Source organism: Haliotis rubra, unplaced genomic scaffold (assembly GCF_003918875.1).
Source record: "Haliotis rubra isolate DU_JTF1 unplaced genomic scaffold, ASM391887v1 Scf727, whole genome shotgun sequence".
Classification (NCBI taxonomy): Eukaryota; Metazoa; Mollusca; class Gastropoda; order Lepetellida; family Haliotidae; genus Haliotis; species Haliotis rubra.
Genome location: NW_025767443.1, coordinates 138,454 through 162,937, shown reverse-complemented (window position 1 = coordinate 162,937; position 24,484 = coordinate 138,454). Strand labels below are relative to the sequence as shown.

The 24,484-nt window shown below is 39.3% G+C and overlaps 2 protein-coding genes across 2 annotated transcripts; both read right to left on the bottom strand.

Annotated features, from left to right (window-relative positions):
- Positions 1–2,390: 2,390 nt before the first annotated feature.
- LOC124259527 (ankyrin repeat domain-containing protein 7-like) lies at positions 2,391–3,727 on the bottom strand. Its single transcript, XM_046693660.1, has one exon. It carries the CDS (start codon positions 3,717–3,719, stop codon positions 3,255–3,257), a length of 465 nt encoding a protein of 154 aa, XP_046549616.1. The 5' UTR covers positions 3,720–3,727; the 3' UTR covers positions 2,391–3,254.
- Positions 3,728–4,096: 369 nt separating this feature from the next.
- LOC124259524 lies at positions 4,097–24,484 on the bottom strand. Its single transcript, XM_046693654.1, has 7 exons — positions 24,368–24,484; positions 13,961–13,997; positions 13,333–13,413; positions 12,126–12,167; positions 10,941–11,618; positions 4,411–4,913; positions 4,097–4,203 (listed from the first exon to the last, which is right to left on the bottom strand). Exons 2-7 carry the CDS (start codon positions 13,971–13,973, stop codon positions 4,135–4,137), a joined length of 1,386 nt encoding a protein of 461 aa, XP_046549610.1. The 5' UTR covers positions 13,974–13,997; positions 24,368–24,484; the 3' UTR covers positions 4,097–4,134.

Below are 24,484 nucleotides of genomic sequence, written 5' to 3'. Positions count from 1 at the left end.
AAAGTATTATGCAAGTAATTGTGGAGAGTGGTTGAGCATGGGACTTTATAGTTAGGGTTTAACTCGGCATAGAATGCACGAAAACCGTCACCGTTCACAATGTTTAGTGGTCTAAGGTCACGAACGCACATGAGCATTGCTTTCTGTTTGACCCTTTCGTACCACTTTCTATCTACAGGTTTTGTCATTCCAAAATTACCAAATGACCAAAGAGTGGCCTGCTTTTGCTTTGGCTGGTCAGAATGAGTATTTGGGTGTTAACATGACAAATGCTTTTTAATGGTACTGGTTGTGCTCCCTGCATAACTCAGTGATGTACCGCACAGACGACATTTGGTTTTTGTCTTTTCATTATCCAAATCAAAATACGCCCATACATTTGATTTTTTATCCTTCTCCATCTCTGTCAATTGGCAATAAGATAGTTACCTAATCATTTTAAGAAGTGAAGTCTCAATTTCTCAAACGATTTCTTATATCAGATGTTAACAGCCGCTTTGCACAAGGCAGACAGACAGTCTGACAACGTAACCCGATAGAGTTATCTCCCCTTATCGAGTCCTCGCGTCCTAGAAAATGGACTCGAGTCCAGCTAAACCCGACTCGTGCTCGAGTACTCGAGTACCCGTTGAAGCCCTAAGCCCTAGACTGTCAAGGTTTTGAAGCTCTCATTTACGTCAATGAATTCGGTATCTTTGATGTGGTGGGGATTTCAAATACCGATTAAATCCATGCCTCAACGATTCCTGTGTCGTTACCTTATAAAGTTCACCTGTTTGCGTCCTCACATCGACGTAGAAATGGGACAACACTTCAGCCAGTTAACCTGTGTGAATCAAACGATTCAAATCATGTATCGTGTTTTTTATCCTGCAGGCGTTGTCATAGTAAGTCGCCGCGTTGTTATTCCCCTACTGAGTATTAACAGGGACTACATTCGAACGTTTTCTCAAAACTTCTTCATTTGAATGAGATGCCAATCTTTTTGTTGACATGGATAGATTGTGCAAACGACAGAAAAAACAAATTTAGAGTTATCTCCCTTCCATCGATTTGCATTCGCAAAACATCGGTAATTTCCGTACATCATATGTGATATCTAGAGATGACAAATCGTTATGGATGATCAACTTCTTTATTTTCACAAAGGCGGTATAGATTTTTAGACCGTTTTCAAGCAAGAAACCAGTTGGAAAGAACACCCTGTCAAGTAGCTATTTGTATACTATATTATAAACATGTAAATTCATTCGAACGGCCGGATTGTTCGTCTTCCTTCGGCCATATATACATCAGGGGTGAGTGAGTGAGTGAGTTTTACGCCACACTCAGCAATATTCCAGCTACATGGCGGCGGTCTGTAAATAATCGAGTCTGGACCAAACAATACATGGATCAACAGCATGAGCATCGATCTACGCAATTGGGAACGGATGACATTTGTCAACCAAGTCGGCGAGCCTGACCACCCGATCCCGTTAGTCGCCTCTTACGACAAGCATGGGTTACTGAAGATCAATTCTAACCCGGATCTTCCCGAGTATATGCATCTTAAAAAATATTATCGGTAATTATTACAAAGTTGTATCTTTCGAGTAACATATCAGTGAACATTGTATAACCCACGCAGGTTAAATACAGATATGTGGCATGTGCACAAACTGAACTTGTGAAAATTCGTGGCTTTTGGTTCTGGAAATTTACATAGAGAATACTACACTCGGTCTCATTACATAGGAATTATAGGAAACGAGTATTCTTCCTATGGTATCTGACTGAGCGAAAGCGAGGTCAGAAACCATAGGAAGGTCACGAGTTTCGTACAGCCTCCTACAGTAGACTACTCCGTAGCACCCCATTGCTTCACTCGCCAAACATCACTGGTGGAAACATTGCGTTTATGTTTTTCGACGGATATAATGTCTCAGTTCCACCCACAATAAAACAGCGACACGGCAACGTTCGCAAAGTTTACATTCCCACATATAAGTTGCAGAATGAATGAATTCACGTGTTTCTTATGAATGAACAGGTAGTTCCGTCACAACGTGACCTAACTGAGAGGTCATCGGTTATCCAATCAAATCGTTAGAATCTCAGGTCAAGTCGTTACGACACAGGTCAACTCGATACGACACTCGTGTGGCGTACGATATTAAGTACCTACCTAACTACCTATACGTTGACCACGTGGATAATAAACAAACTTACCAACCCAGATGATGCGTTTGTAACTGGTTATTACACATGGGTTCTTATTACACATGAGGTGTTATTACACATGGAGCGTTATTACACATGGGGCGTTATTACACATGGGGTGTTATTACACATGGGGCGTTATTACACATGGGGTGTTATTACAATGGGGTGTTATTACACATGGAGCGTTATTACACATGGGGCGTTATTACACATGGGGCGTTATTACACATGGGGTGTTATTACACATGGGGTGTTATTCATGCAGCGATGGATGCCGAAACGTGAAATTCGATATATATTTTATGTAAAGGAACTCAGCAATATTCATTAGTACTCTAGCAAGTTCATCAGATTCAGCTTTCTGTTTTCTCCACGTGCTACAGTGGGTATTCCTGGTTTTACATAACTCATTTAGTTTGTCTTTATCCTCTTTAGCTTCAATTCATTAAAGTGTAAAGTTGATGAATACTGAGAAATGTTAGACACTTTATGGATGACAACTTAGTTGATGGATAGTAGTAAGATTGCAAAGATCCTTTACAAGTGAGTGAATGAATATAGCTTAACACGGCATCAGCAACGCTGCAGCTACTCGCGACGAAGATCCTTTATGGATGACAACTTAAGGTAAGGTACGTTATGGATGACAACTTAAGGTAAGGTACGGATGACAACTTAAGTGAAGGTAGGTTATGGATGACAACTTAAGGTAAGGTACGTTATGGATGACAACTTAAGGTAAGGTACTTTATGGATGACAACTTAAGTGAAGGTACGTTATGGATGACAACTTAAGGTAAGGTACGTTATGGATGACAACTTAAGGTAAGGTACGGATGACAACTTAAGTGAAGGTAGGTTATGGATGACAACTTAAGGTAAGGTGCTTTATGGATGACAACTTAAGGTAAGGTACTTTGTCATAAACAAGTAAATATGTCTGACACGATCACCAGCAGGCTGGACACAGACCGCAGTTCCACAAGATACGTCATGCCAAGAGTATGCAACACCCGTCCCTTGTTATCGTGAAACATTGTCACGTTGGATCAAGTCACGTTGGCAAGTCTGACGTTCTGTCTGTCACACAAATGATGTAAGGCGGTACGCCCGTATCTATCTTGCAATGTGTCATCAACCTTGCGTTCTGTCAGAAGATACAACGTACTGACATCTGCTTCCTTCCGCTGGCATATGTAATGCACAGGAGTATTTTCAGCTCTGTCAGCTAAGTTCACATCAGCGCCATTTTGGATCAACAGATTAACTGTTCTGACATCTACACGAGATCTCTGACACAGTAAGTGAAGGGCTGTCTGCCCATGTTTATCGGCCTTGTTGACATCCAGCCCTTTTTGGATCAGCAGTGTGATGGCCTTCATCTCTTCAGTCTCTGCTCCCTGTTGCCTTTCCGCAAAAGAACATCGTACAGCTTCTAGTTCCTCTTTATCTATACCGTCCCTTTCACACAAATGGTTCACCAGTGTCTCCAAACTGTCTGCGATGAAGATCATTGGGTCCTTTGTCGTCCCTGTGTCCCTTGATCCACGTCTGAAGGCTTTCAAGAAGATTCTTGATATAGTTTTGTAAAGCCCTCTCCATCCACCTAAATAAACCCCTTCGTCTTCGCTCTCTCTGAGACATAGGAAGTGCAAAGCCGTCTCTCCATCTTCATTAGCCTTATTTACGTTTGCTCCATAATCAATCAACAGACGAAGAAGATCAACGTCTACATCTCGATGCCTGCATGCATCATGAAGTACACTTTCTCCATAAGCAAGAAACCTGAAAAGCGCATATGGGTCTTTCTCGAAGATGCTTCCGACTACACAGACAAGAATACTTTTAGGTGAAATGTCTTGCTTTGGTGAAATGTTCGCATTTGCCCCATTTTCCAGCAGGATCTTAGCAGCAATGTAGTTGCGACATCTAACAGCTGCATGCAGCAGGGTTCTCCCCTGTACTGTCTCTCTGATTGATACCGACACGGTTCCATGCCTGCAAATGGATTCAGGTAGAGGTTAAAACTATAAGGGCACACTTGATTTGCACACCGCCGGTCATTTAGCTGGTAAAATGCTGAGTGCAGTGTTCAAACATAAACGACTAAACAATCTTAAGGACAAGAACGAAAGTCTTCAGAGGTTCCTGTTCCGTGAGTATTACTTTCTCATTTACACTTACGCCAATGATTCAATTTCTTACCTGGCCAAAGGGAAAAAATGTGTTTGAGACACTTGAGCGTATCAACTGCTCACAGAACTTCCGTTCCCAGCAGAGCTCATGTTGCAACACCGTGTAGTTCAGCTGACGTATTTCTGCACCCAGCCTCTTAACAAGTGCGTCCATGGCTGAGGATGATTCTTTGAAGAAGATGTACATCTCAATTTCCCCTTCCTGTGGCACACGAACCGTACACTTTTGCATGATGACTGAAATAGGAAATTCTTGTGCAGCAAAGAGAGGGTCTTTGTTTCCAACTGCTACTGCCACACTCTCATAGATGGATGGGTGGGAGAATGCAACACCATTTCCACTCACTTTAAGATAGCTTCCCAATAAACTAGATGCAGTATTTTGCATTTCTGTTCTTAGTGTTGCATCTGTAAGGCTTGAAATATCCAATTGACCACCAGCCTTCAGGAGTATTTTTAAATGATCATAACATTTCTGCTTATCAATCAAAACTCGGGTGGTGTAATTGAGAAATTTGAGTGAGTGAGTTACAATTTAACGTCACATCGGCAATATTTCAGCCATATCGTGACGAGAACATTTTACATTGTAATGAAATATGTATATATTATAAAACCTGTCATCGAAGGACAGTAAAACAACTAGAATATCACAATTAGATTTAAAACTAGTGTGGAAGGTTAAAACTAATAGCACTATTAGGACAATACAAGATAAAAACAGGCTATAGATCGCCAACAACTGGAGGTCGATCACCATACTAGGGACCATGGGGACTTACAGTACCTTGGCTACCTGCATGGACCCTAGTTGGATTTACACCATCCCTTCAGCTGCTGGCGATTGTAAGAAATGTTAGCTACAATTAAAATGACAAAAATGCTACGTTTAAAAATCCTGGTAAGTTTAAATTGACTTTCGAAGTTTTGGGACTTACGTACCCTCTCAGGGGGACAATCATTTTACAATACTTCAACCCCCCCCTTGAGAGTACAGCCACTAACAATCTAAGTTACTAATCAAACTACCAATCATTAAAACACAGCTATATACAGAATATATTAATCAAAATTCATTAATGAAATCAATTTCTTTTAAAAAACCAAGAATTAAATGAAGATGAACAGAATTAAAAGATCCTTAACAGTTTTAACATTGAAATATTTATCCCTTATGATGGAGAATTCAACACAGTCAAGCAGGAGATGCTTGACTGTGACTCTCATCACAAAAGGATACAAAACGGAGGATCTTCACCATTTAACAAATATTTGTGAGTATACCTTGTATGGCCAATACGACATCGTCGCATGATGACCTCTTCAAATCTGGACTGACAACCCAAGTAAGTGTAACCGATATAAGGTTTTATTTCATGTAATTTATTGATACCTACTTGGGTGTCCCACTTCTTCTGCATCAGATCACGAATGTAGGTTCTAATGCAAGCTTTGTAATCAGAGTAAGGAATAAGAAGTGGTGTCACAGATTTGTTGAGTGCTGCCTTGGCAGCAAGATCGGCCATCGTGTTCCCAGAAATGCCAACGTGGCTGGGTAACCAACAAAGACGATGTCGCATTGGCCAGTGGCAAGTTGATTGTACAATTCAATAATTTCTAATAAAAGTGGATGTTTACAAGAAATATTTTTAATAGCCTGAAGACACGAAGAGAATCGGAAAAGATTATGTACTGTCTATGTTTAGGATGTCGTTGAATATATTTAAGAGCCGTTAATATGGCGTTTGCTTCTGCTGTAAAAATGGAGCTGTTATCTGGTATTCTAGAAGATATTGTTCTGGATCCAATGACAGTGGCACATGACACCGCGCCACCGTCCTTGGACCCATCTGTAAATAAGGATTTGTAAGTATTATATTTAGTTTTTAGTTGATTATATTCTTGTTTATATTGTAATTCATTAGTTTCAGATTTCTTAAACTTTGTCAGAGTTAGGTCAACTTCAGGCCTAACCAGTTGCCAAGGAGGAGAAGAAAGAAGACGGAAAGGAGCTATATTTTCTACCTCAATGCCGGCAGCAGAAATGAATGGTTTAATTCTTAAACCAAGAGGTGGAACAAGAGAAGGCTTTTTGTTGTACAAATCCTCATAAAGAGGAGTAAAGACACATTTGAATGCAGGGTTGGACTCGTTAGAATAAAGTTTTGTGATATACTGCAAGGACAATTTTATACGGCGTTGTGTAAGAGATGGTTCATCTGCCTCGACGTAGAGACTGTCAACAGGTGAAGTTCTAAAGGAACCAAGACAAAGTCTTAGACCTTGGTGATGGACAGAATCTAATAGTTTTAAGTTGCTTTTGCAGGCTCCACCATATACGATGGAGCCATAATCAAGTTTCGAGCGGACCAGTGATCGATATAGATGTAGGAGAGTGGCTTGATCCCTCCCACTTAGAATTTGAAACGACTTTCAACAAGTCAAGTGCCTTCAGGCATTTAGTTTTAAAGGGATTTAATATGCGGCAGAAACGTTAAATGGGAGTCGAAAATTAAACCCAAGAACTTGGCCTCCTTAACAACTTTGATGGGAGTGCTATTGAGAAACAGTTCCGGGTCTTTATGCGGTTTATATTTACGACAGAAATGTATGCAATTAGTTTTGATTTAGAAAATTTAAAACCATTTTCAAGACACCATTTATTTATTTTATTTAAACACAACTGCAATTGCCTTTCAATAGTATGCATATTTTTCCCTCGACAAGAAATATTAAAATCATCCACAAAAAGTGATCCATCAATTGAATCATTTAAAACCTTGGATAAACTGTTGATCTTGATACTAAAAAGTGTGACAGACAAAATACTGCCTTGTGGGACACCCTGATCCTGAGTGTAATAGTCGGACAGTGTTGAACCCACTCGGACTTGAAATTGTCTGTCTGTTAAAAATTGCGAGATAAAATGAGGTAAACGACCTCTCAACCCGAAATCATGTAAATCTTTCAAAATGCCGTGCTTCCAAGTAGTATCATATGCTTTCTCCAGATCGAAGAAAATGGATACTACGTGTTGTTTATTTACAATAGCATTTTTAACATAGGATTCTAATCGGACTAAATGATCGATAGTACTGCGGTTTTTCCGGAAACCACATTGAATATCTGAAATAAGATTATTGGTTTCCAAATACCACACTAAACGATTATTTACCATTCGTTCCATAGTTTTGCAAACACAGCTAGTTAATGATATAGGTCGATAATTAGATGCATCTGAATGGTCCTTGCCAGGTTTAGGAATCGGAACAACAATAGCATTCCGCCAAGAAGGAGGAAAATTTCCTGAAGTCCAAATTTGATCAAAAATGTCTAAAAGTACTTCAAGACACGATTCCGGCAAATGTTTTAGGAGCTGATAGTGAATATTATCAGCCCCTGCTGCCGTATCATGAGCTTGCCCAAGGGCAGTTTGTAACTCATGTAGTGAAAAGACTTCGTTGTAATCTTCTCCATTTTCGGAGTTGAAATTAATGTTCTTTTTTTCCTCGATCTCCTGATATTTCTGAAATTCAGGAAGATAGTTTGATGAAGACGAGTGTTTAGCTAATGTTTCACCAAGTTTGTTTGCGATATCTGAAGTATTCTCCAAAATAAGATCTCCTTCCTTGAGGTGTTTAACACTCGTTTTGAACCTTTGCCTTTGATTCTTTGGACCATATTCCACACCTTTGATAGAGGTGTGCGGGAATTAATCTTGGAGACGTAGGTTCTCCATGATTGACGTTTATTTTGTTTGAAGGTACGTCGAGCTTTAGCTCTGGTTACCTTAACATTATTCAAATTATGTACACTTGGATGTTTGCAAAATATTTTTTCCGCTCTTTTCCTATTTTTCTAGCCCGTTTGCAATCTCCATCAAACCATGGCTTACGAATGTGTGGATTAGCAGAGGACTTAGGAATGGATTCGGTAGCTATAGCATTCAGTTCATCTGAAAACAGCTGAATGGGATCAGTGATATTCTGGAATGCTTCATGTTTTAATTTCTCAGAACACAATGATGTGAATTTAGACCAGTTAGCCTTTGAAAAATTCCACCTTGATGAAGGCGGAACGTCAGATGGGTTACTGACTGTTAAAAATGTAGGAAAGTGGTCACTTCCGCATAAATCATCATGAACTGACCATGAAAATTCATTCAGAAGGTTTGCATCTGTGATTGTTAGATCAAGGCAGAATAACTACCCGTTGCAGGGTGTAAATATGTGTTAGTACCATCGTTAAAATACATAGACTATTGTCAGAAATGAAATCCTCTAATATTTTACCTTTGGTATTAATACCACTACTTCCCCATAAAGGATTATGTCCATTCAAATCCCCATGAGTATGCAGGGCTGAGGTAACTGGTCATATAGAGATTGAAGTTCAGATTGTTGGAGGTTTGAAGATGGAGGGATATATAAAGAGCATAAAGTAAAAGCAATGTGTAACGTGAGGCGGACTGCAACAGCCTGAAGATTAGTGGTAAGATGAACAGGGCTATGTATGATATCCTGCTTCACTAAAATAGAGGAGCCTCAGTGGCTTTGCCACCCGAAGGAGAAAAGGAATGATGAGAATTGTACTGACGTAAGTCAAATGTATCCGTCGGCTTCAGGTAAGTTTCCTGGAGACAGAAAACAGATGGTTGAAAGTCTTGGATTAACAGCTGTATTTCAGTTAAGTTGGTCTTAAGACCTCTGCAATTCCACTGGATAAGTGTAGTAGTGTTGTTCATGTTACATTAGGTGGTAAGACAGGGGATCTGTTCCTAGACTGTGGTGAATGACTTTTGCGGCGCGTACGGTGGTGAGGGTGACATCCATATCTTCTAGAATTTCATATTTGTTGAAGAGTTGTACCCGATTCCGTTGACCTTTGGGCACTCGTTCCGGTTTTCTTGAATAGTTGATGTTTTTGCTGGCATTTATCACAACAGGTGATGGTGAACGAGATTTTGGACGGGATGGTGGTTTTGTTTGGGTAGACGCCACAACGTGAATTTCAGACAATGACTGTTTTCAGTATGCACCCAGGTGATATCTGTCTGGCATTCAACGGATTTAGTAGACATGTTAGGATGACGTGCAACTACTGCAGAGTATGACACAGCTGCAGTTGGAGTTGTAGTTGACATCACCAAACGTTTAGCCTCTGAAAAAGAAACATTTTTTCATGTTTCATTTTAACTACCTTGTATTGTAGTTGCCACACAGGGCATGATTTGGAAGAGGCAGCGTGATCACCAGAACAATTAACACACTTTGGGTTGTTTGGGCATTCTAACATTTCATGAGCAGGTTCGCCACATCGATGGCATTTCTTTCTGTTGGTACATGACTGGGCACCATGACCAAACTTTTGACATGAATAACACCGAAGTGGATTAGGAATGTACTTATCCACACCAATGTTGCAATAACCCGCTTTAATGGATGTTGGTGGAACAGGAAGAGAAAGGTAAATAGATAGGTGTTTAACTTTACTATTTGACCATTCTGCCTACTCGTGAAACGTTTTACACCCGTCACACCCTGGTCCTTTAATTCAAAAGCTATATCATCTTCAGACATGTCTGAAAGACAACGTTCTCGGTCTCTGACAATGCCTTTCGAGCTGTTTAAAGTTTTATGTGGTGACACAATAACAGGTACTGAAACGAGATGTTTGAGTGCCAAGAGGGTAGCTGATTGAAATGCAGACTTACATTCAATCAAGATACAGCCAGATCGCATCTTTTTCATTGTGACAACATCACCAGCAATACCATAAATTGCTTTTGAAAGAGCAAAGGGATTCAGCTTCAACGGACCATCATCCGATGAGGAAATCACCAAAAGCGTGACCAATAATCAGATTTGCTGTTAGAAACAGCATCATCATCAGAAGATGTACTATCATCTAATGTACGTTTAAGTTGTTTTGGGGTATCATGTTAAGGTTATAGAGGTTCATCATCCCAGCTCCCCACCCACCATGGAGTATCACGAAGACAATGCTATAAGCCAGTGGATTTCCAACTAGCAGCACCAAGGATACTGGGATGATATACTCTCCAGCAGAAGTATCAATTCGAGATCAATAAATCCACCAGATTGACCCATGAGCCATCGCCTTCTGGGCATTAAGACTCTAGGTAAGTATGTTGATCTATGTAAAATCAATTAATAGTGCAGGTCTACAAGCTATTTGAACAAGACCCCATGGCAAACACTTGAAAGAATCAAATTTGTGCAAGAACAAGTTGAATGCACAGGGCTCAGCATGACCAGCCGATTGGTTGAACCGGGCCCATTCAACCACCCGTCTAGGTGAAGTCAGGGGCAAAGTGGTGTGTTGGGCAAAGGAACACTGTTCCTGGAACCAGTGCCCTCAACCACCAGACTCCCTTCCTCCACCGACACAGGGGCGCAACCCACGGCAAACGGGTTGGTGGACCTAATATCCCCACGGGTCCACAACGGGGGGTTGAAGGGCGCTTGGCGTGACCCAGCACCCACCACGAGGAGGTGGCCCTTCATGGGTGCCTGAGAAATTTGAGAGGTGAAGAAAAGAAATTGACAATGTCAATTTCATGTCCACTTGCCCTCAGTTCAACATACATCTCACAACAATGAGGAAATCCATGAGGACTCCGATTATATAAGTTCATCTTGGTACTTTCTGGAATGTCACTTATATTATGTCTGGAAAGATGAAAGTTTAAGATGTCAAGTTTCTCCCTGTCTGTGTTCAGCTTATCGGGATTGACTATTGAATCCTCTCCCAAAACGACGTCTCCGTATTTTCCAAGTTGATTCCTTGCAGCTTCCAAAACATTGATCCTGCTTACAAATATTATGCTTGGACCACTTTTGTGTTCAGTTTCCTTGATCTGGTTTTCTAAAATTATTTGAAATACGGGAAGCCAGTTGCTAAAAGCTCTTTGGTCAAAATCAAAAGCTCCCAAAACATCATTCATCAAAACAACACTGTGAGGAGCTTTCCTCAAGACAAATATGTAGTCCTCAGGAGTATCAATCTTGAAAACTTCCTTCCCATCATCCTGCAGACTCTTCAGCGTCATGTAACCAAGAGTTGTCTTGCCGTCACCAGCATTTCCGGTAACAGTAACCCATCGGCGCCTTGTTTGAAGCTTCTCTATGACCGTTTCAATGGCTGGCACTCTGACCATTCCTCTGTTCCAGATAGCAATGTCTTTCCTTGTTTGATCTGTAAAAGTATTAGCACTTTAAAGAGATATTCTGATACCCATGGGATGTACACAAACTGAATGTGTGTTTATGTCGTTTTAAAGGACATGGCTGTAAAGGACATGACTACTGACTGACTGAGTATTGTTTTACGCCGTTTTTCGCAATATTCCAGATAAATCACGGCTGGGGAGACGTTGGTCATAACGGAATTACTTACATACTTTGAAATATATTTTCAAACATATTATTATCATATATGTATTTGGTTATTTTATTCATTACATGAAAGAAATTGGTCTATATCATAAATAATAACTGATTGCCTGTTTTAAATTAGATTTGGTGGTGTTTTTAATGTAAAAATATTGTGATGTTATGAGGTTATATATAAATACAATATGTTATGAGGTTATATATAAATACAATAGAACTTTGTAATTATAATGGACTTGTGTATATTTGTCTCGTCGCTAAATAGCAAAAATGTAGCCGATGAGACGTTTCTCACTCACTCCAGTTTTACCTTTTAAATGACACAGCCTTTCTTCATCCACATTGTTGTTTACTGGAAAAGAAAGGAAACAAAAGGTCAGTAATGGCATTTTATAGAAAAACGTAATAGCATGAAGGATTTATGGACATATGTAACAAGTCAAGTTGACGTTTCTACTAGGGGTGGCCGATAATACCGGTTAACCGAACTTCACAATACGATATATTGTAGTACATTTTTCGCGAACCGATTCACCCGATACGATGAGAAATTTCCGTGACCATAATTGGTAATTTTGGTGATGTAGTCAAAAATACTAATAACATTTCAATTTCTTTTGTATTATTATACATTAATACTTCTGAGTATGTTTATTGGTAATATAATTGCATTTGCGTGACTTTTAAACCATCTTAATAAAAAAAATAGATTGGTAACGGCACTCGTTGTATTGATAAACAAACCAAAATAGCGGACGCCGCGGCAGACTCTTTCTCTCGAGTTCCAAACTTTAGAGCGAGGTCATCAGTTTGGAAACGTTTTCAGTTGATTTCTTTGAAAACCACGTCTGAGTCCTGACAGTGGCCAGTGGCATTGTTTCAAAAGAACGGAAACAGTACTTTCATTACCTTAAGCCATGTGTTACATTATTGCAATACGCCACGAATATCGCAATATATCGCAATACGAAATTTTTGGCAATACCTAACCCTAGTTTCTACTAATTCTCTATACGGAGTAGACCCATGTATAAGGTAACTAGGGGTCTTGAGTATGTTATAGTTATTCTGGAGACATACCCTTTAGCGCCTCTTGGTGGAATCCCGAGGCATACACGCCGTGGTCAATGTTGCAAAATACTCTATTCGTTAGCGTGATAACGTTCATTTCTTGAGTATGTTATAGTTATTCTGTAAACATACCCTTTAGCGCCTCTTGGTGGAATCCCGAGGCATACACGCCGTGGGCAATGTTGCAAAATACTCTATTTGTTAGCGTGATAACGTTGATTACTTGTGATTTTTCTCAGATAGATAGAATAACTAGAGGAATAAATGTATGTGAACGTTTAATGTTTAGCGTCCCTTGGTGGATTCCGATGGCAAACACGCCGTGGGCAACATTGCAAAATACTCTTTTTGTTGAGGTGACAATATGTTCATTCGTTGTATAAATTCCCGGGCATATTAGGTAACTGGAGGAACAGAAGGACGTTATAGTTATATTGTAGGCATACCGTTTAGAGTCCCTTGGTGGATTCCGATGGCATACACGCTGTGGGCGGTTCCTTGGTTACCAGTAACGTGGACCGACGTACCTGGATACAAAACAATGTGTTATCAAGATTAGCACAGCCAATGATATTCCACTAAGTTTTTGTGTTGGAACTAATATAACAGATATTGTGTTATTCCACTGTTTCAAAATGTGGTTAAGCAGGTTAAAATGTAAAAGCCAAAACAATTTCAATGAATTAAACTTTGTGAAGGTTCAAAGACGATCCGCACATTTATCATGTTCAAACTGACCACTAAAAATGGACTCCATCGTCTTATTGATATACATGATGTTTAGAATTGGTTTTATTTTATCAGTGGACATGTTTGGAGCATTCCTAAAGTTCACTAAAAGTTCAATAAATTGTAAAGTTTGTTCAAACTTGAAAGAAGCTCTAATCATACGAAATCAAAGAGAAAATCCTGTTACATTTGCTAAAATATTTTTAAGGTAGTTTAGTAGGCATCTTCGGGTTTTTTACAGTTTTTTTCTGTAATCTGAGAACCGCGTATTCCTCCAGGTAACGACACTGTGAGTGGCTGCTGTTAGGTGGAAAGCATCCATGTGGAATTGCCAGTTTATCTCACCTTTCTCCGCCATGTCTGGAGCCCAGTCTTGCTCGATCTGAAAGAAATTGTATGCCAGTGATAATGTTAAGAGATAAATTTGTAGGCACTCTTATACGACCGCCTCCGTGTACGTGATAGTGTTAAGAGATTTTGTAGGCACTCTTATAGCGTCCGCCCGGAGAGCGGAAGGTCGCGGGTTCGATCCCCGACCGCGTCATACCAAAAGACGTTAAAATATGGTACTTGTTGGTCCCTGCCTGGCGCTCGGCATTAATGGGTACAACAAGGACTGGTCGGCTCGAAGTCAGTATAATGTGTCTGAGTGGGGTATTCATGCTTCACTGCGGCATGGTATCTCAGTGGGCTAGCACTATAAAACCAGCTTAAGTCTGGGCTAGTACAAGCAGCCGCACATACACATACACACGCATGCACGTCGTCATATGAGCGAAATATTCTCAAGCACGACGTTAAACCTCACCTCACCTCACCGCACCGTCACCTCAGCGTATATAGAAAGTTGCTTTCAATGACATGTTAACTGAAACTTGCTTTACAATGTTAGCGTCACAGAGATTCATCAACACATGCTCTGTGATAGTATCGCGTGGTGTCAATAAGTGGATTGTCCGTCCCAGACTCCATTGGTTTACAAACAATTTTGCAACATCAAACAGCTGTAATACTGCTGAATCAAATATATGCTCGAGGTTTAGTCACAATCGACTCTCCTTTTAGCAGAGATTTTTTCACAGCAAAATAACTTAGTTTCCGTTCTTGTGGAAATCTAATGGATACTGGGTAATGTAGGTTTCCGCAAGGTTTCTGTACCCAGAAATTGACAGTTAGGCTTTCCGCTTAGTTTAGAAAACTGAAACCAACAATTCTAGGTCTCCGTCATGTTTCTACCAGTGAAACTGTTGCTGAGAGTTTCCATTTAGTTTCAGTGCGCTGAAACATATTATTTCATTGCAGACTAAAACTGTTGAATTGTCTCAAACCTTCGGAAACGAAGTCTATTAGTTTATATGAGTGTGTAAAGGGTTTTATCGCTTCTATTCAAGTGACAAGAGTGAGAGACGTGAACGGACAATATCTATTGTTGACTGACACACCAACATGTTACATATTTACTAGGTCTGACTATCGATATAGAACATAGAGATCGGTAATCGTTAACTAAATATCGATCTATTATCGATACATATCGGAGACGTAACTTTAAGCAAAAATGCCCAAAATGTCCTAAAGAAATGAATATACATGTAACTATGTTTCGCATCACTGGTGAGTGGTAACATGTGTTTGCATGGTTATTAACAAACGGCGTCCTGAACATAAGTTAGTGAGTGAGTGAGTTGAGCTTTACGCCGCACTCAGCAATATTCCAGCTATATGGCGGCGGTCTGTAAATAATCGAGTCTGGACCAGACAATCCAGTGATCAACAGCATGACCATCGATCTGCGCAATTGGGAACCGATGACATGTGTCAACCAAGTCAGCGAGCCTGACCACCCGATCCCGTTATTCGCCTCTTACGACAAGCATAGTCGCCTTTTGTGGCAAGCATGGGTTGCTGAGGACCTATTCTACCCCGGATCTTCACGGGTCGAACATAAGTTAGAAGGAGACCATGAATATAGTCATAAATGTTGTACATGTGTGGCAGTGTTGTAGATATGTCTGAAGTTTACATATTTGTATATACATTTATATTATATTATAATGAAATAATGTATTTACTTTTACTGTGAAGTACAGAATACAATAAACTTGCTTTCTACTTAGCTCCTGGATGACTTTTCTCTAATTCAACTTTAATATTATTTAACTGCCTTTTGGTAGCTGTGGGGTAAATACTGATGTTAAGCACTTCAGCTACACAGCACACAAGCCACTGTAGACTGAAACTGGCCATATGTTCTAACAGGCAAGCTATGTATTTTGTATGGCTTTTTTACAATTATGTTCTTGTAAAATAGTACTTACACAGGACCAAAAGCCGGATAGTAAACCATTGAAATAAACGTAAATACAGTAGGCAATACATGCCATGGCAGGATTTACGTATGTTTTCAGATATTTCCTAACTTCGGGCATATATTTCATATGAATCTATACCTTTGAAACATATGCTCATCGTACATTTTCGTATGTACAAGCACCTTCGTTGCCCTGACCGGATGGTCAGGGATTTCCAAACATGAATTGCAAAACAGATACCCCGGTAAATACATGATCATACAGTATTTCCAATGCATTCCTTTGAATTTCAGATAAGACTTCCGCCCGTATCCCCCCAATGGATCACGTGGGTCAAATTTTAAAGCTGAAAAAGTCTAAATTTCTTTGAGTTCTTCAAAAGTTGTATGTCTTCAGTATGTTCAGATCTAAAAGAACTGTATGTTAAAACTCATCCTAATTTACCGATTGTTTTCCAAACACTGGATGAGGAATTGTATACTCAGGTGATATTATTTGTAGACTAGAATGAAATTTAAGAGGCGATACGGGCGGAAGTCTTTCCGAATTTCATAAATTTTTCAGATCCTTCGATTTCGTTCTAAGTTTCCACCTCGGGTTGAATTGCAAACATGTGAATTTTTCCACTTCCTTTGAGGTGGGAAACACATGTAAATTTTCAAATTTGCAAATATTTACACACCTTAGATATTTATGTATCATACCGGATTTCAGGGGTATATATGTGCACCGTTCATACACCTTCATCTTCCCTGTACTCAAGCAAGATGATCATATGTTTCCATCATGTGAATTACTTGGTTCATGTAATTTCATTTTCACACATTTTAGTACGTTTGAAATCAACGTTCACTTGACCTCAATATTCTTATCACCACAAGAGCCTGACAAAGAAAACAGTATTACGCAAGTTCATACGCCTTATCAAGCTGCACTCGCTCTTGCTACCAGTATCAGTTACGCCTTGTCTGTGGTGTTGGCAAATCTTGTGAGGTGCATGTTTCGAGGGATTAAAAGGTTCAGTGGTGAACAAAGGGCGATGCGTTGGTCCTTTGTCCTCGCAAGTGTCCCTAGCTGTTCCAATAGAATAGCACTTTGTCTCTCTTGGAGCACAGCCAAATCTGCTAGACGAACCAACTCGTAATTTCTTAAGTCTGTTCAGCTCGCGCACCACTACTATAAAATATTTTGTGGCAGTACATAATTGGAATATTATTGCACTGCATGTGACCTTCCCTAATAGTCTCACAGTGCCTGAACAATGTTATTTCTCCATTCGCTCAGCCTTTACTGAAATAGCGCCATACATAAACTTAAAGTTGTCCACATGTATTTCTCTAACGATAACAAACAATGCCATATCAAATTATATATTCTGTGAGACATGAAATGAAAAATTGTTTTTATCGTGTAGCGATTATGACCGGATAGCACAGGCGGGTGCGTTCTCTGAGTATATCATAGGCATAATGGATCTCCGTGCCTTTTGTGAAATTCGTCTATGTTGTCCTGTTTAAATTGACGATCCATAACTCAGATTGCGAGTAAATATCACGTAAGTAATTGTGATGTCGCATTGCTGTAACTGTCCCTGTCGCAGAAGTCATTCTCACAAGTTATATATTCCCTTGTTTGAAGAAGATGTATGGCTATTACGCCCCAGTGTTGATAAACATCTTGTAGGCCTTTAGTCTGACACAGACGCAGACCTCGCATGTTCAAGTTCGGATCTGACAGGGGCTGAAAATATCATTCCGACATGAGCACAATATATCAGTGTTTTCCTAAGTAAGTGGAGTGCTTTCTACAACATTGGAAATAACTGTATCGTTATCCTTCGGTGATGATTGTTTTTCCATCGACATGTATAAGGATGTTTTGTTACAGTCATGATTACATACTGAAAGCCATTAAAATCGCAATTGGTATTTGTTGTCCTGAAACTTACAAAAGTTCTATTGAAGATTTTTTCCTGCGATACAGAGGATGTAGGGATAAAAGGCTGTTATTCTGGCCCATTTCGAGTTCGAGTCCCGGAGCATTCCCCTCACATGAACTTTGATACTTAAAACTGAACATTTGACATTTCTCGTAAACACATCCACATTCATGAAACACGTTGTGCACATGCATTACCTGCACCCAGGCCCTGTAAAAGCACAAGGAATTGTGGAACTCAATCACTTTGAGAAAATCCCACACTTGACACAAGACGAAAGGAATCAGGTTATCGGTATGGTCAGCCAAGGTGCTTCAGATGTGATGATATCCAGGCACTTTAATGTGCATCAATCCACTGTAAGTCGACTCAGACAACGTTTTCGGGCTACCGGAGTCAACGTCATTTCAGCGCCTAAAAAGGTGCAAGGACGCCTTGCTGCCTTCAACATCCGGTGTCGGCACTCGTACCGTGGTCCAACCTTATTGCATCGCCACAGACTTGCCAGACAGGCAAATGGGGCCAATCTTGGCAACAGGACATGGCCAGATGTCATTTTTTCAGATGAATCCAGGTTTAACTTAGCCTTTGCAGATGGACGTCAACAGATTTATCGACGTAAAGGAGAAAGACATGCGCCAAACTGTGTCCTTGAACATGTTCGTTTTGGAGGGAGTGGTGTCATCAGACCACAGACCATCAGAGGCTGCAGACCACCCAACAGCTGTTCCTGAGAAATGTGTTTCTTTCAATGCCCCAAAGACTGCGAGCATGTCTTGCAGCGCACGGTGGACACACGATATTGACTGCAAGTAACCCCTCCTTTGTGTGATGTCGTTGTTGCGTCACTGATGTTGTTGTTGACTGAACATTTTCAGATGAAATTATTCACAGATGTTCACTTAAAACATATCTGCCAGTTAGGTTTATATATGTTAAAATTAGTGTGAGTAAAGAAAGTATAAATGTCAAATTGCATTTTTAATGGCTTTCAGTATATGTGAATCATCACTGAAATGCAGTTGTTTATTTTTCATTTGTTTATCATTTATTTTAGCAAAAACACCAAATACTCGATGTATGGTATTGTATCAATGCAGCAGACATGTGTAAACTATGTCCAAACATATTTGTATATGAGGAAATCACATTTCAATTTCGACAATATTTTGAAGCAATTGAAATCATCAAACGTCAAACGATAACTCTTCAAGTCTCATAAAAATGAAAGTTGGGCAAGCCCTCAATACCGCCTATAATATAAATCTTTGCAGCCCATAGGGCTTACACGAAAAATAAGCCTTGCTACGCGCCTGGCAAACGCACGAGAATTGCAATACGGGCCTCTAACCACTGATTCTCCGTGACCTGGAGACACATGTGACTGAGCGTATGTTAGGACGTCGTCTGTCATACAGACCCTGAAGCAAATATATCCAAGCACACGCAAGTCTACAAAATGTGGCAAGTCTAGATTTCCACAGCTTCAGGAGAACTTTTTTTTCTGTAAAATATGTTCGTATCAGAGAGTAGTTGTGAATCTAGTTCTGACGGGTAGAAGACAAAAGACAAAACGGATACTAGTGCTGTTACTATTTTTTCATTATATATAAACATTCGTCCTTGTCTCGGGACGAATGCATATTTTCCACCAAATGTACATTCGGAGGATATCGAAATGTAGGTTAAGCTATTTGAATCATATTTGCAATTAAAACACCCAAACAATGGTATGGAGTGTCATACCAAACATCCACAGCTGGCGGGACCAACATCTCCAGAAACATTTACATCTGCCAACGCTTAATTCGCAAGTGGGGAGGCAATAAGCTAATGAGGCTAAGGGTTTGTGAAATATCTATGATGCCTTATATGCAGTCTATCATCTAAGCATGTCTAGCTATGTATGGCGTTAAGTTACTGCTTGAAGAAAGGCTCCTTTAGAATTTTATTTGGTAAATACATGTATTAGTATTTCCATCATATTGGAAAATACATAGACCAACGCTTAGTGTCTGAATATATATAATTTTGATAGTAACAAACAAACCTATTTAAAATGAAAAGGAGCCCCAGGGAGTTACGAGATTCAGTCCGGCCAGCCATGGCAGTTAGATATGTTTACTTTGTAACCCGACCCCCAAAGTAAGTTAGGTTTCTTGCAGATGTTAACAGACCCTGGACCTGAGGAGATCTAGACTTGCTTCATTTAAGGCTTTAGCATTGCAGAGAGGGCTAGGCAGTAGGGGAAATAATGTGGTTCAGGGACTGTGAGACAGACTAGAAAATGCATGGCAACCTACACTTCATTGTGACTATTTTTAAGGCATCATTTTAAAACACAAGGGTTATTTCCTTTGCGTTAACTGACAGGCTTTCGGTGTCAAATTATTTGAAACTCCGGCCAAAGGTGATGTTAGGCTGTCTGGAAATATGACCTTTTTGCAATGCTTTGGTTGCACATAATGATAAGTGATTGTTGTACATATGATGTTTTTGAAGGATAATCTCAGCTGACTAATACTTTGCACGTGTTTCCCCCCACTCTTTCCATACCCGTAAAAGTTAATTTTCCATATATATGTCTGTCAGAAAATACTGAAAAGTAATTGGATGTCTGAAGTTGGCCACCTGAGGTAGTGACCACAGCACTCTAGTTATACTGCATTGAGAGAGGACAGAACTTGGCAAGATACCAATAAATATGCTTGTCATTTAAACCTTTATCTGATGTTTGTGGAATGTGATTATATAATTGAAGATGCTTCCTGCACATGTAGCCCCAATATAAATGTTGTTAGTCTGTGAATCTTCCAAATTACTTCTTGAAATTAAGATCTTTGCCTTATATCAAAATAATATAATTTCAGTCTTAATTTGCCTATGTCGGGAATCAAACACCGGTTTTTGACCTGACAGGCGAACGCTTCAACCACGAGCATACCCCATCATCCCTTGATACTGTTAAAGAATATACATTGGTACATTTATTATACATTCAAGATTGAACCCAGTTTTGTCACCATATATCATTCAGTTTTTATGTTAGTGACATGATCTGCACACTGATAATTTAAAAAAAAGGAATATAAATAATGATTGTTTTCGATCTTTATCCAATTTAGTTTTCAATTTATCTAGTAATTTTCAGTTTCTATTTCCTGGAAATTCTGTACGAAGGTACTTTTAACAGTTTCACCCAATAACAGTAAAGTATACAGATAAAACGTTTCGGTACTTTAATAGAATAATAAGTAAACATTATATTCCATGATATTGAGATACCAAAATGATTAACATAATTACATAATGTATAACAAATTAGACAGCAAAAAGCAAAAGCAAAAAAGAAAACGCATGAGCAACATAAATGCTGGCAGGTTGTAAGATTTCAAATAATTATCGAAACTGCTTAGTTATGAGCTAATTGCAATCACTACAATTTTCTATAGTCTACCCAAGAGATGGAAACAAAATATGTCTACAGTATATTCCGTCGGGTAACTGAAATTTGAGAAAACGTCCGTATGGGATAATACCTGTATTCCGAATCAAAAAGAGGTCATACCAAGTATGTGCATGTTCACACATTTACAACAGTAATCATTAATACATTGTAATCATATTTTATGAAAGTATAGATAAGGAAATTGGTTCAGTTATGATCAGTCGGATAACTCATACAAGTGAGCACTAAAATTAGGGACCTACCGGTTCATGTCTGTGTGAAAAAATCTGTCTGTGTTTTATTGTAATTAGCAGTGTCTCCTTGTATAGCATATTTAAGAAGTGTACCTAAGGTCAGTTATATAAACTGTTATGTAATTTCCATTTCAAAAAGTATAAACGATATTACCTACTGGTCAGAAAGACTTATCAGTACCCCAACACCGACCCACCGCCACCACCCCACCCTAGGCCTACCCCATGCCACACCCTCCTCCCTCGCACACACACACACACCCTAGCATACATATCGCTCTGGGCCATAGACCCGATATTTGAAGCTTTTAAACAGACACCATGTGTATGTCAAGAAAGACATGCACGTTATTAGTGGTGCTCAGTCATGGGTATCACTTCACCATGTGTTATCTCAGTACATTATGGCGTGCTCGGACGCGCTAACGAACCCTATGTGACAGTTATATTACAGAACCATTGAAATACATGTTAAGGTAGTGCTAATCATGTAACACTATATTTACCCATTTCCAACCATTTACGCATGTGCTAAATATATGACAAATCTGACCCTGGTCATACGAGATTTCAAGGGTATTGAAATCCATGTCCTACAATCACAGCATTTACATATGTTACACATGTTAGGAAACACATGAAAACAATGGCCAGATTTACACACCTGTGAAATACATGTAAATGCAGAGTTGAATGTTGGTTTATTTTAACACCCCTTTAAACGTGTGTAAATCTGACGGCCAAGATGATACGTAGATTTCAAACGTTGTTCATATGGCCGCCGGATGAAACGAGTATTTCCTGACGCTAGTAAAATTGGGTAATACAGTCATTTTGTGTGGTGTTAGTTAATTATAGCGCCATGCTTTAATATCATGTAAATCATCGGTACAGGTATAACCAAAATGTGATTTAACTAAAACAGTAATCCTACAGACAATTTCATTTACCTAAACGTCAGCTTTTCACTTTCCTATTTCTGTCTTTGAGAATGAGTGAGCAAGGATATCCTGTTGATCATGTATGTGTTTATTTATAGCTATGTTGGTTACGTATCTTTTAAAGTGTTCATAGTATGTTGCTGGTCATCCACCCAGTGTACTGGCTTTCATTAGTAATATATATTCAGATTAGATACAGCTGGGAGAATAAACTGGAGCAGATTCCGTGCCCCAGTATAATCCGCAGGGTATGGTTGTAACTCTTTGTGTGTCTTATAAAAACTAGACTTGGGTGATTTTAGTTTTACGCCGCACTCAGCAATATTCCAGCTATATGGCGGCGGTCTGTAAATAATCGAGTCTCGACCAGACAATCCAGTGATCAAGAGCATGAGCATCGATCTGCGCAATTGGGAACCGATGATATGTGTCAACCAAGTCAGCGAGCCTGATCACCCATATTATAGATATTATATGTATATATAGTCAGTGTAGTTTATACCACGATGCTTGAATGTATTTGATTAAATGTGTGAATATATATGAATATAAATATGAATTGTGATTGTGATGGTGGGTGTTGTAAAACAGTGTCGCCGGCATACAACTATACAAGTAAAGCATCGTTTCTTAGTGGTTGTTCAAATTTAACGCCTTTACAGTAGTCCTTCTGTATATAATATACAAGGTCATTTAGAAACTGTGAAAATAATACTGACGATAAATGTTCACCTTGTGGAATGCCAAAACTACATAATGGGTAATCACTCCATTACCTGAACACAAAATTTAACCTTTCGTAACATGCCATGAATAACTTTAAATCACTTTCCAGTTATGCTGTTCAATATAACCCTTTTTCCTTCATTTGAAACAGTTTAAACGTTTTCAGAAAAATCAATAAATGCACAAAACAGTTTTCTATTTTCCAGTTTTCAGAAGTTTGGAAAGATGATAAATTGTAGTGGTCCATTGTAGAATGTAGTGTGAGCTGGTTGTTTAAACTAGATGTAATTAATTTTCAAAAAACAGCTTAAGGGTGTAATAGTTCCATAATCCTCTGACACAGTTTCCGGTGTAGACCATTTCTTTTCATGGTAGAAGTTGCATTCACTGACATGTAAATTATAACTCCGGACACAAATTTAATGTTCGGGTAACAAAGTTACACGAACATTTACAGTATTGTTGATCGACACACCCACAGGGGTTCGAATCATTGTTTGGACAATAATTTAAAAAATGAAAATCTAGATTTTTGCAACCGTATATTGTTCTTATATGTTATGAGGAACTTATATTTCAAATATGAACAAGATCGGAGAAGAAATGGATTTTTCAGAAAATGCTCCCGCTGCACTCATACACTGTATTTTATGTAATCAGTGTCGCGGGAGAATTTTCTGACAAATCCATTTCTTCACCGATTTCCTTCAAATTTGAAATATAACTTACTCATAACATATAACAACAATATACGGTTGCAAAAATCTAGATTTTCATTTTTTTAAATTATTGTCCAAACAGTGAATAGAACCCCTGTGGACACACCCACAGGTGTAGACCCTCAGCCTGGTATGCGACGCCACGCTTGGTTTGCGCTGGGCGAGCTGTTTCTTTCAAATAAACTCCGTCAGACATATATAGTTGGTGGGGTAACATGAGACAGCATACAGAACAGATTCAGCTGGACGGTAATTTTGAAAGTCAATATGTGTAAAGGTGTTAATACTCTTGGTCATGTAAACCTCTACATGAAGGCGCCCATCGTTCAACAACCTGCTCTTCGAGCACAGCCAACAATGGAGGGCGCGACCACAATGACACACCGCTATGTTTGTATTTATGAAATACTTACATCTGTCAGACGGGAGAAATTGTTCTACTCGATTGTCACTCTACCACTAGACGGGATAAATCCAAAACTGCCGTAATTCTTAGTGAATAAAACGAAACACCATCTTGCTGTGATCGT